The sequence below is a fragment of the Agelaius tricolor genome, unplaced genomic scaffold (assembly GCF_023055355.1).
Source record: "Agelaius tricolor isolate 1412-34295 unplaced genomic scaffold, bAgeTri1.0.p SCAF_3, whole genome shotgun sequence".
Taxonomy (NCBI): Eukaryota; Metazoa; Chordata; class Aves; order Passeriformes; family Icteridae; genus Agelaius; species Agelaius tricolor.
Window position 1 is genome coordinate 60,463,633 of NW_027269263.1, and position 15,904 is coordinate 60,479,536.

At 36.5% G+C, this 15,904-nt stretch overlaps 1 protein-coding gene and 1 long non-coding RNA gene across 27 annotated transcripts in view; one reads left to right on the top strand and one right to left on the bottom strand.

Moving 5' to 3' along the window:
• The window catches only part of LOC139588530 (uncharacterized), a 42,342-nt gene extending 31,167 nt beyond the window's left edge, over window positions 1–11,175 (top strand). For 8 of the 20 annotated variants that reach the window (XR_011678712.1, XR_011678723.1, XR_011678722.1 and 5 more), the window contains 3 exons: window positions 30–272; window positions 4,432–4,501; window positions 6,042–11,175. This is a non-coding gene — a long non-coding RNA (uncharacterized lncRNA). Of the gene's footprint in view, window positions 1–29; window positions 273–2,126; window positions 2,860–4,431; window positions 4,502–6,041 lie in introns of all 20 variants that reach the window. The other 12 variants (XR_011678719.1, XR_011678707.1, XR_011678711.1 and 9 more) reach the window with 8 other exon arrangements.
• PCLO (piccolo presynaptic cytomatrix protein) overlaps window positions 1–15,904 on the bottom strand; it is a 323,553-nt gene that overhangs the window by 51,428 nt on the left and 256,221 nt on the right. For 3 of the 7 annotated variants that reach the window (XM_071424030.1, XM_071424025.1, XM_071424023.1), the window contains exons 18-21: window positions 14,003–14,074; window positions 11,275–11,455; window positions 9,859–10,053; window positions 8,424–8,606 (exon numbers count right to left, since the gene is read on the bottom strand). In XM_071424030.1, coding sequence (XP_071280131.1) covers window positions 8,424–8,606; window positions 9,859–10,053; window positions 11,275–11,455; window positions 14,003–14,074 — 631 coding nt within the window. The remainder of the gene's footprint in view (window positions 1–8,423; window positions 8,607–9,858; window positions 10,054–11,274; window positions 11,456–14,002; window positions 14,075–15,904) is intronic. The other 4 variants (XM_071424028.1, XM_071424027.1, XM_071424026.1 and 1 more) reach the window with 3 other exon arrangements.

The following is a 15,904-nucleotide window of genomic DNA, read 5'->3' on the forward strand; positions in this document are numbered from 1 at the left end:
TCTTTTTTTTTTCCTGTCTGCTCTGAAAGTAATGAATCACAGTGTCAGTTTGTGACAAGATATGAAATCCACAAATAGATTTACAGCTGGTTTCGTGACAAATTCAGAATCTGGATACAGAGATCATCTCATAACTTGTGAGACACCCACATTTTCTACGTCGGGATTTTTACAGATACATCTAGACCTCTAAGTTTCTGCTGGTTATGTACAAAACTTTGGAGTTCTGATGATGTGGCAATGCTTGCTGCCATGCAATATTTTCTCTAAGAGTTAGTATAACTATAGTTATAGTTTATTCTATGTGGAAAGATAGAACTGTTCCATGCTCTTATGTTCAAGAAACTAGTATACACACTCATTGGCAGTCTTGCCCTTCCTCATGCAAACATTGTCTTAGAAAATTTAGCAAGAAAGTCATTTCACTCTGTTGCTCCTCTAGTCTTACCAGTCTCTGTAAGGTCTGTGAAGTCCTGAAAGTGTCAGAACAATTTCCACCTTGCTTGGTCAATTGGGTTCATATCCACATAAAGGATGGACTACTACTGCTTTATATTTAGTTTTAATTTTACTTTTAAATATGATATCAGAGCAGGTTAATTCTGAGTTACAGAGCTTCTGCTTACAGCTGCCTATGCTAGAAAATTCTTTAGTCCATGGATTTTGACAGCAAAGTTCTGGCAGGAGGTGCTTTGGTCTGTAGCATTTGAACAGTTTCATATGGATTCGCTTGGGTCCAAAGATTAGAAATTGTCATCTGATATCACACAGGTGCCTGGAGCTACAAGGTGCTGTCTTGCTTTACAGAAATCTACAATGTTTATCTGAATAGAAATGCATTTGAAGGCACTTTTCATCATTTGAATATACCCAGAGTGTGTAAGAGCTGTGTTTCATTGCTTCCTTGCCCTTTGTTTTTGCAAATTATTCTCTGGCTCTTAAGCAATGCCCCCTCTGCAAACAATCCCAAACCCAACCAACCCAATAAGCAACTTTTAGAAACTCTTAGAAAGCTTAAAAAACTTTAAAAATATTTGTCAAAGGCAAGCTCTTGCTGTCAATTACATATGATTCTTAAAGCCTTACATTTTTAGAGAAAAGACTCTTCAGGCCTCAGCAGATGAAAGAGACAAAATTAACTGAAGGTCATTAGGCACCTTCATCTGGCCTCTCTTTGGGAGAAAGAAAATATCACTTCACCCCCTCCAGCCCTATTTCTGTAAACTCTTTACACAGTTTATCAGGTGTTTGGCACTTTCTAGGGACTGCAATATCATTATATGTGGGCTGCCCAGCCATTTAACTATGAAGAATAGAAATATGAAATGAAAGTTTAAAACCCTAATACGAGCTGCTTTCTCTGAAATAGGGCACAGATTTTCCTATTATAAAAAGCTATTGTTGTGGTTTGATTTAATTTTCATCTGTTAATCCTATTTTAGCTGGTAGTTCCCTCGATGAGATGAAATGTTCTCTACTTGGAATAGGTGTTAATGGGTACATATGTCACATTTAGTAGTTTGAAATGTGGTGTTAATGCTGCCTCTGAGTGATTCTGTTAAACTGCCTGTTTTACAGGCTCTGGCATGAGCAAAATTTCAGGTCAATCATTCTAGTGAATGATATATAAATGAGTTGGAAAAGTTCTCAACTGCTTGCAGTAATCATTTCAGGTTCCAAGAAAGTGGATGATAATTCTATACCTGGTGTAGGACCAGGGTTTTCCAAAAAAAATTATAATGGTTAGACAGATACCTTTTGTACTCTGCATGGTTTACAGGAAGAAGAAAAAAATTCAACAGAATGATGTTTGGATGTGATAAATTCAACCCTTATGCCTTTTTGGAAAAGAATTGCTGATTCAATAATGGAAGTTAGCACTGACCTCACATTTCAGCTGCATCTTTTTATTTATACTTTTTAAAATTATTATTAGTATGGCAAAAATATGTATTTGCTTATACTTTGGCTGATGGACCCAGTTAGAAAAAAGACCTTTAGAATCAAGAAAAATGTGTAAGTCATGCTTTAGTATGAAGAAAATATCATATTAAAATCAGTAAGAGAGGAAAGCTTGGAAGGCATATGATTTCACTTAATCTTTCAGAAAAGTCTTTTTTCAACAGGCAACAGAGAAGATCCTTTGTTAAAAGTTAATACAGGGAAGATAGATCATTCACACAAGACCTATAACCAGGAGCTACTAAATCAGTCAGCAGGAAAATGGAAAAAATCCAGCACTCTCAGCCACTCCAGCCATTCTCCTACAGTGAATGGATGTTTTGTTAAGACTTAAATTTTAAAAAGTTGACTCTACAGTTCTGTGGTTCATATGAGGGAAAGAACAGACTCAAACAGCACTTTCTCCTGGTGAATAAACTGTAGATGCTCCCCTTTTCCAGTTTCTGTCTAGAAACAGAATTACACTGTCAAAACACATTGGAAATGATGGTTCTGTTTGTGAACCAAACAGGAGGAGGGAAAAACGCCTTCAAGTGTGGATTCAGTTTCCCCAGTTGGCCTCTAATTACTTGAAAGAAATTGTCCTTTTAACTGTCCATCTTCTGAGAAACTCTGTGTGACAAAAAAGGCTGAAAGCATCACCCTGAGTCCTCTCAAAGAGATGCAAGCCCATGGGAGAAGGTGAAAGCACCCATCTACTGTGTGTAACTTTCTGATGACCAACAGGCTGGGCATCTCATGCAGTGTCTTTTGGCAGAAGCTTGGCTGTCCTTCACTCTCAGTAGCCTTGTGTTTCAAGTGCTCCAACCTCAAAGTGCCCCAAATGCCAGTTTTCCTGTTCTCATGAAGTGTTTGCTAGCATCAAAAGGAAGAGCTGCTCCAGCTTGCTCAGTTAGGGTAAAAGTGTTTTTGGAACTGCTTGTTGCATCTTTTGTGAACTGGCAACAGATTGGGAATTCATAAACAACTGGTGATCAAACACATCTACCTCAGGTCAGCCAAGATAGTTTATTTTCCTAATGGTCCCTCATACTGAACAGAACTTTAAGCCACGGTGTCACCCATCTCAGCCACAGCTGTATATTAGACATGGATTTGACTGTATACTGAGCAGGGATACTTTGTGAAAGTTCAAGACAACCCTTTACAGACAAATTTACCATTTGAGATGAGTAACAGAAGAAAAACACATTTCTTAAACTGTACTGAAGTAATTTCTTTACCCAGGAAAGCAATTTAGATGAAATAACTTTCCATGCACTCTGTAGGGTTAGTCTACCCTACAGAATGTTGAAAAAATACTTTTGAAATAAGAGTTATCAAATGAAGAAGCTGAGCAATTCTCTGAAATTACATGTCAGTTTAAAATGGTGAAAGAGTAAATAGCAGGAATAACCAATGCAAAATGGGCCAACTGTTAGATTGGAACAAGGTTGAAAAGACATTCTCTGCTATCTGCAGAGATTGGGGACAAACTGTTCTTGTTTTGATAATGATTCTTGGAAATGGGTTATTTGGAGCAATATGAAGGCCCATTTAACTTGGAAATTAAGAAACTAGTGACATGAGTCACTAAACAGCTTTGGGCTATAAATTATATAAGTGTGAAGGAAATATCCTAAAATAATGTAGGAAATTAAAACATGGCATTGCCTATTAAATGTGTGAAAATGGATACAGACCAAAAGAGATCCCAAATTAGCAGGTATTTGGAACCACAATCATATCCAATTCAGAATTATGTAACCTAGGAATCAATTTCCTTTCATTCCATTGTTGCTAAAGCCAGCAAACAGAACTTAGTGATAAGGAAAATTCATATAAATTTTAATTTCTTGCAGTTAAGTGGCTAGAAATTACACTGTGCTGGCTCAGACTTGTATCATGGGTTATACAGTAATGACAATGTCTTGATGCAAGCATCACATCACCTTTCTGTGTAACTTTAACCTATTATGTTGACACTTAAGTGAACTTGTGTCAAAATTGTTGGCTCAAGACAGTTATAAGCAGGTGTGCTACCTTTTGAACGAAAGTGTTTTAAACAGGCATTCTTTGAGATGTTTAAATTGATAGGCTTAATTGGGTACCATTCTGAAAATGCTGAGGTAGAGTTTTGAAACTGGAGGTATTCTAGCTAACAATATCATCTCTGAGAGTAGATCTCTCCCAGCCAGTAAAATCCCTTGACATACAACTGTTTGGAAAAGCTGTTGTGTCATGATGGGAAATGCATAATGTAAAAGATGAAATCTTCTCTATGAAATCCTGTGGGGCTCCATTTTCTCCCATCCTCCTCACCCCCACCTCCCTCACCCCGCCATTTTCAGTGACATGTGTCAGAGGATGTTTTAAGGAAATGTGAATTTAAGTTGGTAGAAGTTTGATCTTGAAAAAATCTTTCCATTATTGAAGATTAGACAGAAATTCCTGTAGAATTATAATGCTGGTATTACCTTAAATTAACAGGGGTGTTTGGATCTTTAACAGAAACACATGGCCATTTCTCTAGATCTTTAACATTTGCTACCTAGTTCAGGTGAGTATAGCAGTGTTTTTATTGTTGCAGGTGTGAGCCAAATAGAAGAGAAGTTGCCTATGGCATCCATCAACAAAAGATATACAAGCAATAGCATATTGACCTGTAGCTTCTTTTTCATGTGTCTGTTGGAAAGAATAAAAGATGTATAGGGCTACAATGATGTTGAGACTTAAATTCACTTACTATTTAAATATTAATTTACTGTTCTTCAAAGATGCTAGGAAGGTTCGAAATGAATTTCTAGAAATTCTCTTATTTGGTCATAAAGTAATGGATTTTTGTTCACCCTTGGATATTCTAAAGTAATAAAGGAATTGATTTTTCATAGTACAATCATTGTCCTTTAGGGGAAAAGCTGGCATCTTTTTCTCTGCAAAGGACAAACCAATCAAATTTCTACTATGGTGAGGCAGAAGTAGTCCACCTTTCTGCTTAACACGGATGCTGAAGTTTTTTTCAGTTCCTTGTCTTTCTTATTAATTTTATTGAAAGGTATTAAAACTAAAGCATGTTATTCATTCCTTTAAATCTATAAGCTATGTTTGAAAAGACTTTTTTATATGAAATCAGTAAAAATTATATTCCAAATACACCTACTCTTTCATATGCATGTATCCAGAGAACTGGTGGTGTTCTGAATAATCATTCAACTTTTCAAGTATCTGAAGAATTCTAAAATAGTTTATTTTAAACATAACTGACCTACCAAGAAAATTCCATATAATGAGAAGATCCTTTTGTGGGATAAATTACTGACTGAAAAGGTGGTGGACTGATTCACACCATTTCTAAAACTGACTCATCTGGTGGATAAACTCTTAATACACAAATTTATGTTGAAGGGAATGTACATAATTTTAAGTGAATGTGTAATTGGAAATGATTCATATATTGCACAAAACCTAAATCAAATTAACTCCAGCTGTCCTCTGACTTGGATCCCTTGCAACTTCTGCCTTCAAAGAGTTGGCTCTGAAATTTTATTGTTCCTCTCTGAGGGATGTGATTGGAAATTGTAGCATGCAGTTGGTTTCTTTGTAGATCACACTCTTATCTCTCATGGGCAATGACAAAATTATACTTCAGGGTTTATTTTTAATTAACTGCTGTAGCTGACTGTTGGATTTTACAAAGGTTCTCAGCAAAAACCTATGTTTTTTTGTTGCATCTTCACCTTAATTTTAAAGCAGATTGATTTAAATACATTTTTTACTCTGTAAAAGGAATACAGAAACAATTCATTTCAACAAAAAAATGACAAAAGACCTTTGTTTTCACAAAATATGCTATTTATGCTATAGGTTCTGATCTTGTTTGGTTCTTGTTTGGTTCATAAATATGCTATTTATGCTATAGGTTCTGATCTTCTCTTTCTGGTGATTTCCTTGTTACTTCTCAAAGGACACACAATTGATAACTGACAAAATAGACTCAATAGAAAGGGTCCTAGGAATCAGAAGTACAGAAGGATTTCTCTGAGACATTGTCAGAATGACTGAGGATCCTTGTCTTGCTTGGTTTGTTGTTTTTTTTCTAGAGCCAGTTCAATTCAAGAGAAAAAATGGAGCTATTGAGAGGCAAGATCAAAGGAGGACACTTTTTCTAAGGGTTATCTCAGGCATAGAAAGACTTCACAGCATAGAATCATTTCCATCACCTTTGTGTACTTAGGCTGAAAAAACCAAAACAATTCCTCTAAATATGCTGTTGTTTAATAAATGCACAGAGAAATAGCTGTGGTAAAAAATAATAATAATGTTGTGTATTATCTGTAATGTCTTCCTTAGTAAAGGGCTTTGAGACACAGTAACAAAAAATTACTAACTTGCCAAGATGACTGTTCAGTCATTAAAACCAGTTCCTAATGTGTCCTTTTGCAGCTACCAATAAAGCAGGGTATAATGGAGGTGGGTACCACAAACATGCATCATCCCTTTAGGAATGAACTTGGAAACTGATGATGATGCCCTGATTTTCATAGTTCACAATGAAGGTGAAATATCTCCTTTCTTTATCATCTCTTCATCCCACAAAAAAGTCCATAAGTTGGAAGCTGTTTTGAGTATCTTTGGTGCTTTTTCCATTAGAGGTTATAGACTCATCTCATTTTACTTTCATACTCCACAAAACTGCAGTGAAATCATCTTGCTTTTCATTCCTGCTAAAAGCCATGAGAGTCATTAACCTCAAAATGGTAACTACTGGCCCACCTCATCTGAATAAATTTGGACAAACTATCTTTGGAACAACAAAGAAAAGCTAAAACATCTCACAGGTCTGAAACCAGACTTGTAAGCATTGTGTAGGTGACCAAGCATTGTGTATATTTGTCAGAAGTAAAAAAGACAAAAGTATTACATGTCTTCATAACAATTTTAACCTTTTTTATATATTATTGTGGACTCTTATTACTATAATGTGGACTCTTATTATTTATAATGTGGACTCTTATTCCCATAACAAGAATATTCCAATATTCCAATATTGCTGAGCCAAGTACATATCAGTATATATTCTTTTTGCACTTTTAAAATTAAAGAAGATAGAATAACAGTTTCTTGGCACAGGTACTTGAAGCCAACAGACTCACTGTTTCTTATAAATTTATATCTAAACCTTATATATTTAACCTTACATCACAAGCAAAATGTTTTGCATTACCTATCAATGTGAAAAGGCATCACCACAGGGCTATGTGTCTGTGATAAAACTCGACAGACACAACATCTCAAAAGACCATAAGAGTCATTTAGATTTGAATGGTCTACCCCCCAGGAGTGGTATGCAGTTTTCAGACATGATGCCTGAGCTTGACCACAACATTTCCTGGTTCTGCCTGAGCTGACTATCTAGATTTGAGCTATAGAATAATAAAATAAATGTGTGTGTGTGTGTGTTTGTATAAATACCTGGATTTATGGAAGGACTCTAAAGGCTCTCCTAAGAAAAAAATTTGTCACTTCCAAATATGCTTAAAAAGACCTGTTACTTTTGCCCTGTTTATTAGTTGTTTTAACATCACACTAGTTGTCCAAATGACTTGTTGCCTTTTATTGTCTAAAGTACCATTTCTTCTTTCTCTCCTGTACCCCTCAGCCAGCTTATATTGCCCAATGTGTGCAATGGTGTTGACAGCAAAACCTTCAATGCATCTTGAGAGCTTAGGAAGGGATTACAGCACAAAAGAACATCTAGGAGTTCAGTCAGTACATTTATTTGGATTATCCCTCAGATTCCATGGAAATAAACAAGATGCTCCAGAAGTCAAAAGAACAGTGGCAATTTGAACTGATTGAGATTCTGGCTCTTTATTTGTGATGAGGGAATAAATTGATGATATGTGGTATTACAGGTGCCTACAAGTAGAAAATAATTTTTAAAGATGCTGATACGAAAATTATCAAGAGATTGAGCTATACATGGATCAAAACTCCTTTCCTTTCCACTGGTGGTTTGAAAAATTCTCTATGCTAATAACTGTTGATATGACAATTGTGTTGGAAGAGGAAACAGGAACTGTTATTGTCCCAATTACATTTTTAGAAACAAAAATGTGCAGTTAGGTTTTTGTCACAATACAAGAAATGTCCAATCATGCTTAAGCAGACCAGCTTGGATGCATGCTTTTTATTAGGCAACAACATGAGCAAAGCTATACTACTTTTCAACAGAATTCCAAGTACTCCAGTGGAATGGAAGTGCACACATTTGTTGTTTCATAATGCTTCTTAGCACAGTTTTTCATGATGGATTTATGCGCTGATAGGTGGAAAAATCAAGCAGAGTTCTTGATTCATGTTAACATTTACAGCACTTAATGGAGGGGTAAAATAAATAATTAAATATCGCAATGAATTAGTCGACATGGCAAGAAGTTTTTGGGATGTAGTTGGTTTCTTGACCATGTCTTTCTGCTCACCTCCTTCAGGCTTGACTGGTCCATCAGACATCACTTTCCTGAGGGCTAGTTGGCTTTGGTCTTTGTTGTCATTGGCTGGTGGAGGCAGATTGTCAGACTGAGTTCTTTGAATAGGGAGGACTCCTGCTATGCTGTGTCTGTGCTGCTTCCTGGCATGATTAGACTGACCGCTTTTATGTGCTGCTGTGGCAGTGTGGGTGAAATGGAAACCCAGAGTATGTATCCTCAGATGGAACCAGCTTAAATGTTATTCATGCAAACAGAAGTGGTTTTTTTTTCTGTACTTAAGTAAGTAGTGTTTTCAAACACCAAAGAGACACCACATGCACAGCATTAAAGAGTATCAAAACTGGCTGTTTCTGTATTAATGACAGTGAAGACAAGGGAAATAATTTTCCCCCAGTTTTGCATTTTACCATGGTGAGTTTATGGCATATCAACAAATCCTAAAGACAAACACAATGACTTCACAGTCAGAGAGATTTAATTTGCCATCAAGTAAACCCTCAGCTAGCAATTAGATTATACTGGTCTGAAGTATACTCTGGAGAGTAATCCTTTTGAGTGGAACAGTTTTAATTTATTTTAACCTATTTGAAGTTGTCAGATGAAATCTACCTTGACCCTTAATCAATCCATGGTAAAAATCTACTTAAAAAATTGAACTCTGACACCTGACTTAGCTCTCAACTCCCTTTGAGTTTGCTAACTTGACAACATTGTTGAAATCTGATGTTGTTACTGGCTCTGTGTTTTTAATGGTTTTGCAATTATTGTGTTTAATGTTTTTATTGTATTTCTGTTCTGCTCATCACTAACACAATCTTATCTGAGATATAAAGAAAGTTGCCTTATATTTCCTTTCCAAGAAAAAAAATAAAATAGATATTTACAGTCATGTTTCAAAAATAGAAATCTCAGCCATGTAGTTAAAAAAAAGTTTCTTTAACTTCAAATCTTCTTTTGTGTATATAGTACTGTCCTTCATGATAACTACTTATAGATACATCCTGTGGTCTCAGTCTTGTATGCAATTTGAAGAGCTGGCAGTTGCATCTCTGCAGGTTTTGATTATTTCATTGGTAGGTATTTAGTGACACCAAAACACAATGGACTTCTCTGTGTCATGCACAACCATGGAACATCATGGACCATGAGTGAAGGGACTGATGGAGAAACAGCCAGTTTCACTGCAGTCTTTATAAAATAAATAAATAACTAAATAAATAAAAGACTTCTAAATACAAGAGTATATTGTAATTATATGTATTCACACACAGGCACACAAAGAAAGACATTGAACAGAGTGAGCACAGTGTGCCAAGAACAGAAAAAGAAAAAAAAGAAAAATAGCCGAAAAGGGAAGGACAGCAGGGAAAAAGGCAACAGATGAACATTAAGCTGCCATGCTGAGGAATTTATTTGCGTCTTTTACTTGGTTGAAGGCGAAGCTGCTGCACAGCTGCTTCAGCAGCGGCGATGGCTGCCCCAGCGTCTTCAAGGTGGGTTTGAGTGACGCTGGTTTTGCTTTGGCTGCGAGAGGGACCGTGAGAGCGGAGGTGGCCTTCGGAAGAAGACTTGGAGCTCCCTGGGCTGCTGTGGGATTTCTCAATGGTGGGCACCTGCATGTCTACCAGGAAAATGAAGAAGTACAACTCTTGCATTTATTAAAAACAAACATTTTCATTCTCTTTCTCATGACTGGTCTCTCTAGCTGAATTCCAGAACAAGGAACAAAGATTAAGCTGTGCCTTTCCATTTAAAGCATCAGGATATATCACGATTAGGAAACTCTTATAAAACATTATTTTCTACTTCCCCGCTGTTACCTGGCCCAGAGAATAATTTATTTAGTATTAGTTTTTTTATCACCTGTGAATTAGACCTCCTGTGCTGGTTCAAACTGGTGGAATGATGGCATGGTGCTTTCCACTTTCTGTTCTCTAGTATGTCGAGGCTAAGCAGCATCACCTACACCAGTACCAAACACTTAGCAAAAGCAAGTCATTTTATCCTGAATAATGCCAGCAGGACAATCACAGCCTAGCTTACAATATCTTTTATACTTACCTCTAATTCAGACAGACATCTTATATAGACACCAGTCCCTGGCAAAATGTTAAACAGAGAAATAGAGAGGAGATGGAGCACAGTCTTGTTCCTCTGGGGCTCTCATCTGGATTGTAGATGGACACAATTTGTTTTTTGCTTTGATAGTACACATAATGTGTTTTAAGAGAGCACCTGTCCACTGACTACTTAGTATAAAAAAAAGAATTAGAGATAAATTTCTTGAACCAGGAGACACTGAGATCAATTCTGCTTTTGTAAACATTAGTATATTTCTACTGTATCAGCTCCACTGATTTCCAATACAACTGAGATGTGCTACAATCCATTATCATTGACTGGAAATGCATATGCATTATTGCAGCATAATTGTTGTTCTATAAAATATAAATGTGGCATTTTCAGAAGAAAAAAAATCCATAGAATATTTAAGGAACATGAAAAATAGAAAGCTAAATATGTATTGAGTTTGCTCAAGGCTATCATGAAAATCAAAGGGGCACAGAATCTATAGCAGATGTGCAAAGCACATCTAGAGTAGTAGTAGAGTCTGTATGCTGCTGTTTTAAGGACATAATTGCTCAGTAAGCTGGCTGGCAAGATTGAGACAACTGAAACCTTGTCTCCAACTAATTAATCACAGAGATAAATGCATTTTTAATAAAAATTTATATAAACTTCATACCAGTATCTTTATTTTTCTATTAGAACTTACACATAGCAAAGGTTTACACATCATCTGGGAAAACATTTCGTATCAGGTGCACCAAGTCATTCCTACCCTTGGAGGGGTCCGGGAAGATTCCATGACTTCTGCTCTTGATGACAGATGGTTTTGGAGATTGCTGGCTACTCTTTTCAGAATGAGATTTCCCATGATCTATGTTTTCACTCTGTTCTTTAAGAGGATACCACCGAGGTGTGTTGTCAAGCTGAGAGATGCTGGATAACTCAATCAATACCTACAAATAAATCAAAGTATAATATATGGCCTGTATCTTACCTATTTATGATTGCATTCAGCAGAAGATACTAGAGCTGTGTTGTCAGAAGTTCCAATCAGGTGTAAGAGTGAAGGGGATAAGGCTCTGTGCTGACAGATTCAGGACTCTCTGGGCATGCTGTGACCCCAAACCCAGATGCAGTAGCATATTGATATGTCTGAACCAAAAAGTCTCCTCACCAGAACCTCAGTCAGGACTGTGAGCTGAGTGTTTTGATTGTGGCATAGCTCCACACAAAGACAACTGGGCAGTTTAGAGGGCAGCTTGTCAGCACTAGCTTGACAGCTACAGTAAAAAGACATTAAAAAGACATTAAAAAGACATCCAGCTATTCTGCCTCTGTACAGACATTTTCTAATAGGAGAAGCAAGCAGTATAATTTCCTCCCTTTTAGCAGTGCTTTTAAGGGGGGAAATAGTTGCATATTTGCCTTTATTGAGGTCTTCAATAATATGAGGCTCGTGCTTCTTGAGTCTTTAAAAAATCCACATATGCAGAAGTAGCAACAAAAAGACAAAACAGGGTTACTCTTGCACTTGATTAAAATAATAGAATTCAACTGATCATTTAGGCACCTAAACATTGCTGAGGGAAAAAACAGGAGGTGCAATGGTAATGTGGAAATTAAACAAATAAACTCGCTAAATAACCTGCAAACATTGTAGATGAAAACTGCTCTAAGCCACCTTCATTGTTAGCAGGACCTTGGTGAAATTTCTTTAAAAAATAGATGTTAAAAAAAAAAAAAAAAGAGCATTGGCACCAAAAAGAGCCATACTTTCTTAATAAGCTTGCAGTTGAGAGGGCCCAAGGGATGTAAAGTACTGAAATTCATCACAGAATCTTGAAGGCAGGAAGGGCAAAAATAGATTTGCAACTGGCTCTAAATGGTTAAAACTAATGTCAGGTAGGGAAGTTTTAAAACTTCTAGACATATAAAATGTGCAATTACCTCAGGGAACAATGTTTTTGTCACTTTACTATAAGACCCTTAATTAAAGAAAGCCTCTTCAAGTATAGGGATGGGGAAGTCTCCTAAAAACTGATGGTTTCTAGGTTAAAAGCCTTTTTTCCTTTCAGTTTTATAGGCTGTCTATGATCTGCCTTGGTCTTTCTGGTTAGACCTATAATCAGTCTTAACAGATGAACTCTTTAGCATGCTCCCTTTTTTGGTTTTTAGTCAAGCTTTGAAAATGCCTTGGGAGAGAGCATGGCTGAGGATTGCTGCCAAAGGGGGAGGCTGGGGGCTCTGCTTTGTAGGAGAGGTTTTACTTTCCATGGATATGGACCTTGATGTGCCACATCTGATGCTATGGTGCAGGATTCCTCTGGACAGCCTGATGCTGAGATACACTGGATAGCCTTTTCTGTTGCTTTTTCCCCTAAATAACTGCTTTCACAATTTAAAAATAATTAAAAAAAAAAAAGTAGTTCTAGAGGTTGAAGAAAGTTTGAAGGGGAAAGGTTTAAATCTTCATGTAGAAGCAGTTGCTAGAGCATCCCTTTTCTAAATGTAATAAAAAACCAAGGATGTAAATATTCAGTAAAGCCCTGCATTTGGAAAAACATGCTGAACTCAATAAGAATATGGACACAGGATGCAGGAAATAAGTAATCATGTAGCAGCTTCCTATACATTTATTTTAGTAATTGTTCAAATAGTGACACTGATTGCTCAGTTTGGTAGTTACACAAAGGGGAACTGAAGCTGAACTGTGTGGTTTTTTTTTGCAGAATTCAAATGTAGAATGAGCCCAGATACTCCCAGTTACTCTGCATGAGAGATTGATTTTCCTAGGCTTCTGTTTCTAATTATAATATTTATTTGTAAATACATCTTTAATTATTTTTATTTCATATTTATTGCTGGTAATTCTGTATTTTATGTGCATATGCTTGTTTATTTGTTTTTTAAAGACAAATCCTTTTCCCCATGAGCACTCATCTTATTTATTATTAGTTATAAGATTATATTTTGCCTTCATTCATACTTTACTAATGATATTACTTTTTCAGAATGTTAAAAAATGAGACTGATCAGCAAGACTAAAGTGCTCATACTTGAAGATACTTGTGCATGTGTTAAAATATGGTTTGATGGCAGAATTTAATCCTTTAATCATTTACAAAGACTAATACGTCCTCAACCTTCCTATGTTATGGTAAAATCAAGTCAGGCAGCTTTCAGTCATAAAAAGAATTTCCCCTGGAGTCACTTTGAATGTTTTTGCTATCTCACACTCAAAAAAAGTATTAATTTTCAGCAAATTAACAGTTTGTAGGGTCCTAAATTAGCTTGCCCCCAGTTAATCAAGATGAAAGGGATTTATCTTTCACATCTAAATTAAAGAAACCGTGACCATTTGCTAAGAAGACAACAGTAAAACTGGGATGGGATGTAAAAAACAGTTTTACTTAACACGTGTACCATACCTTGAAAGAGAAGAGTCTCCACATAACACCCTGCAGTTATTAGTAGTAGAGAGGAAGAAATAAGATACTCACTTCACCGAGGAAGTCATTTGAGGAAAATCTATCATAATCCCACACAGTCACTTCCAGTGTTTTCTTTTTCAGCTGCAATTCAAGGAAAAGGATAATTAAATTCATTAACTTCAGATCAAGTCTTTCTGGTGGTTTCTATAGATTATTTCCTCCATGTATCCTTTTTCATAGGATAAGGTATTTTCATGGTAATTTTCACCATTTCACCAACCTTGTTCTGAGAAAAATAATTTGACACTATTATTTGTTATCAAACCAGATGGGCTGGGGCTTGGCCTTGTTTTAGGAATTCCCACAAGTTGTTCTGGGCAGAATTTATGTCCACTACAAGAGTCAAACTTATTTTTAAGGCCCCGTTTTTTATTCCTGCAGCTTTTCTCATCACCAGATCTGTCTGAATGCAGACATCTGCCTGAAGTGCATTTGAGTGTGAATTTCAAATGAATGATATCAAACACCCTCTTTACATAACCTCATCTGTGAAGACCAGGCTTTAATGCCTGCAGAATTCAGTGTAGTCAGTGAGAGTCTGCAAGTGATCCAGGCATGCAGACAGGTTGTATTGCTGGGTATTAATGGCACCTGTCAAAACCCATTATCTGCAGATCTTGTTAGGCATGATAGCTGCCCACTCTTCTGTTGGGCACAGAAAGAAACAAATAATCTTTATATGACAAGAGAGCACAAGACAGAGAAACTGTTGACCAAAGCAGTTGACCTTATTGTAAGGACTGACCTGAGCCTTTTTCCAGGTCTCTGAGGACATGTAGGGGCAGGATTGATTACTGATTTTGTGTGCTAGGGCAAAAGGCTATAAGGTGGCTGCAAAGGCAGTAATAAATTCATGCGGCTTGAAAGAAAATCCTGCAGGTTGTAGGCTGTCTGCAAAGTCAGGCTGAGAAGTTATAAATGAAGAATGCAAGCGTTACTGAGGAAAAGAGGACTCTTCACATACTTGAATTAAAGAATTCAGAAGATGAATTCTTATGTGATAGTTGAGGTCATCATCCTAACTGGAGCAACCTGTCACTCACTGCTCTGTTAATTGGCTGCTGGTCACAGAGGGACAGCAAAGGATCAAGCCATTGCTCAAAATGATCACTATACCAACCATTGTACATATTGCATATACTTGCAATGAAAGCACTCTTGGCTATTTACAGCACCACAGAATATTCTGAGCTGGCAGTGACTCACAAAGATCATTGAGTGCAGCTCTTAAGTGGATGGTCTGTACACCCAGGATCAAACCCACAACCTTGGTGTTGTGATGATCTCATCAATTTCCCTCCATTGCCCCTTCTCTTCATCCAGACTAAAACAGTTCCTAGCAACCTGCAATTGCCTTTAAGTAATAATTTAATCTCATCATTATGTATTCAGAATATCATCTGCTCCCAGCCAACTTTGGAAAAATGCACAACTATGCAAAGCCAATGTCTATGAAAAGAAAATTTAAATCAGCACATCCTGGAAAACCCACACAAAGGGGAATTAAACTATTTCTAGCATCAACAATGTACTCTTTAAGCACACAACAGCATGACTTGAAACCTAAGATTTCAAAAAAAAATATTTGAGAGCAATTCTTTAATCTTTCTGTTTTATTCTTACATAATTAAGCAATAGTTTTAAGCATTCATTTAAAAAAAATATCCTGCAAGAATGAACAAAAAGATTATTTTTGAAAATTTCTTATCTAATATTTCTAAAGCTGATTTCCTTGACTGAATAAAATAACTTTTCTTTGCTGTTCCAAGACAGCATTGAAACTGCAACACAAAAAATAACCTGAAAAAGTGAGCTGAGCACCCATTGGCCTGTGATGCTTTTGGCTTCCTGAAAGATACAATTTTCTGCCAGGTGCTATATTAAGTATATGTATTTTTACCATGGAAATAA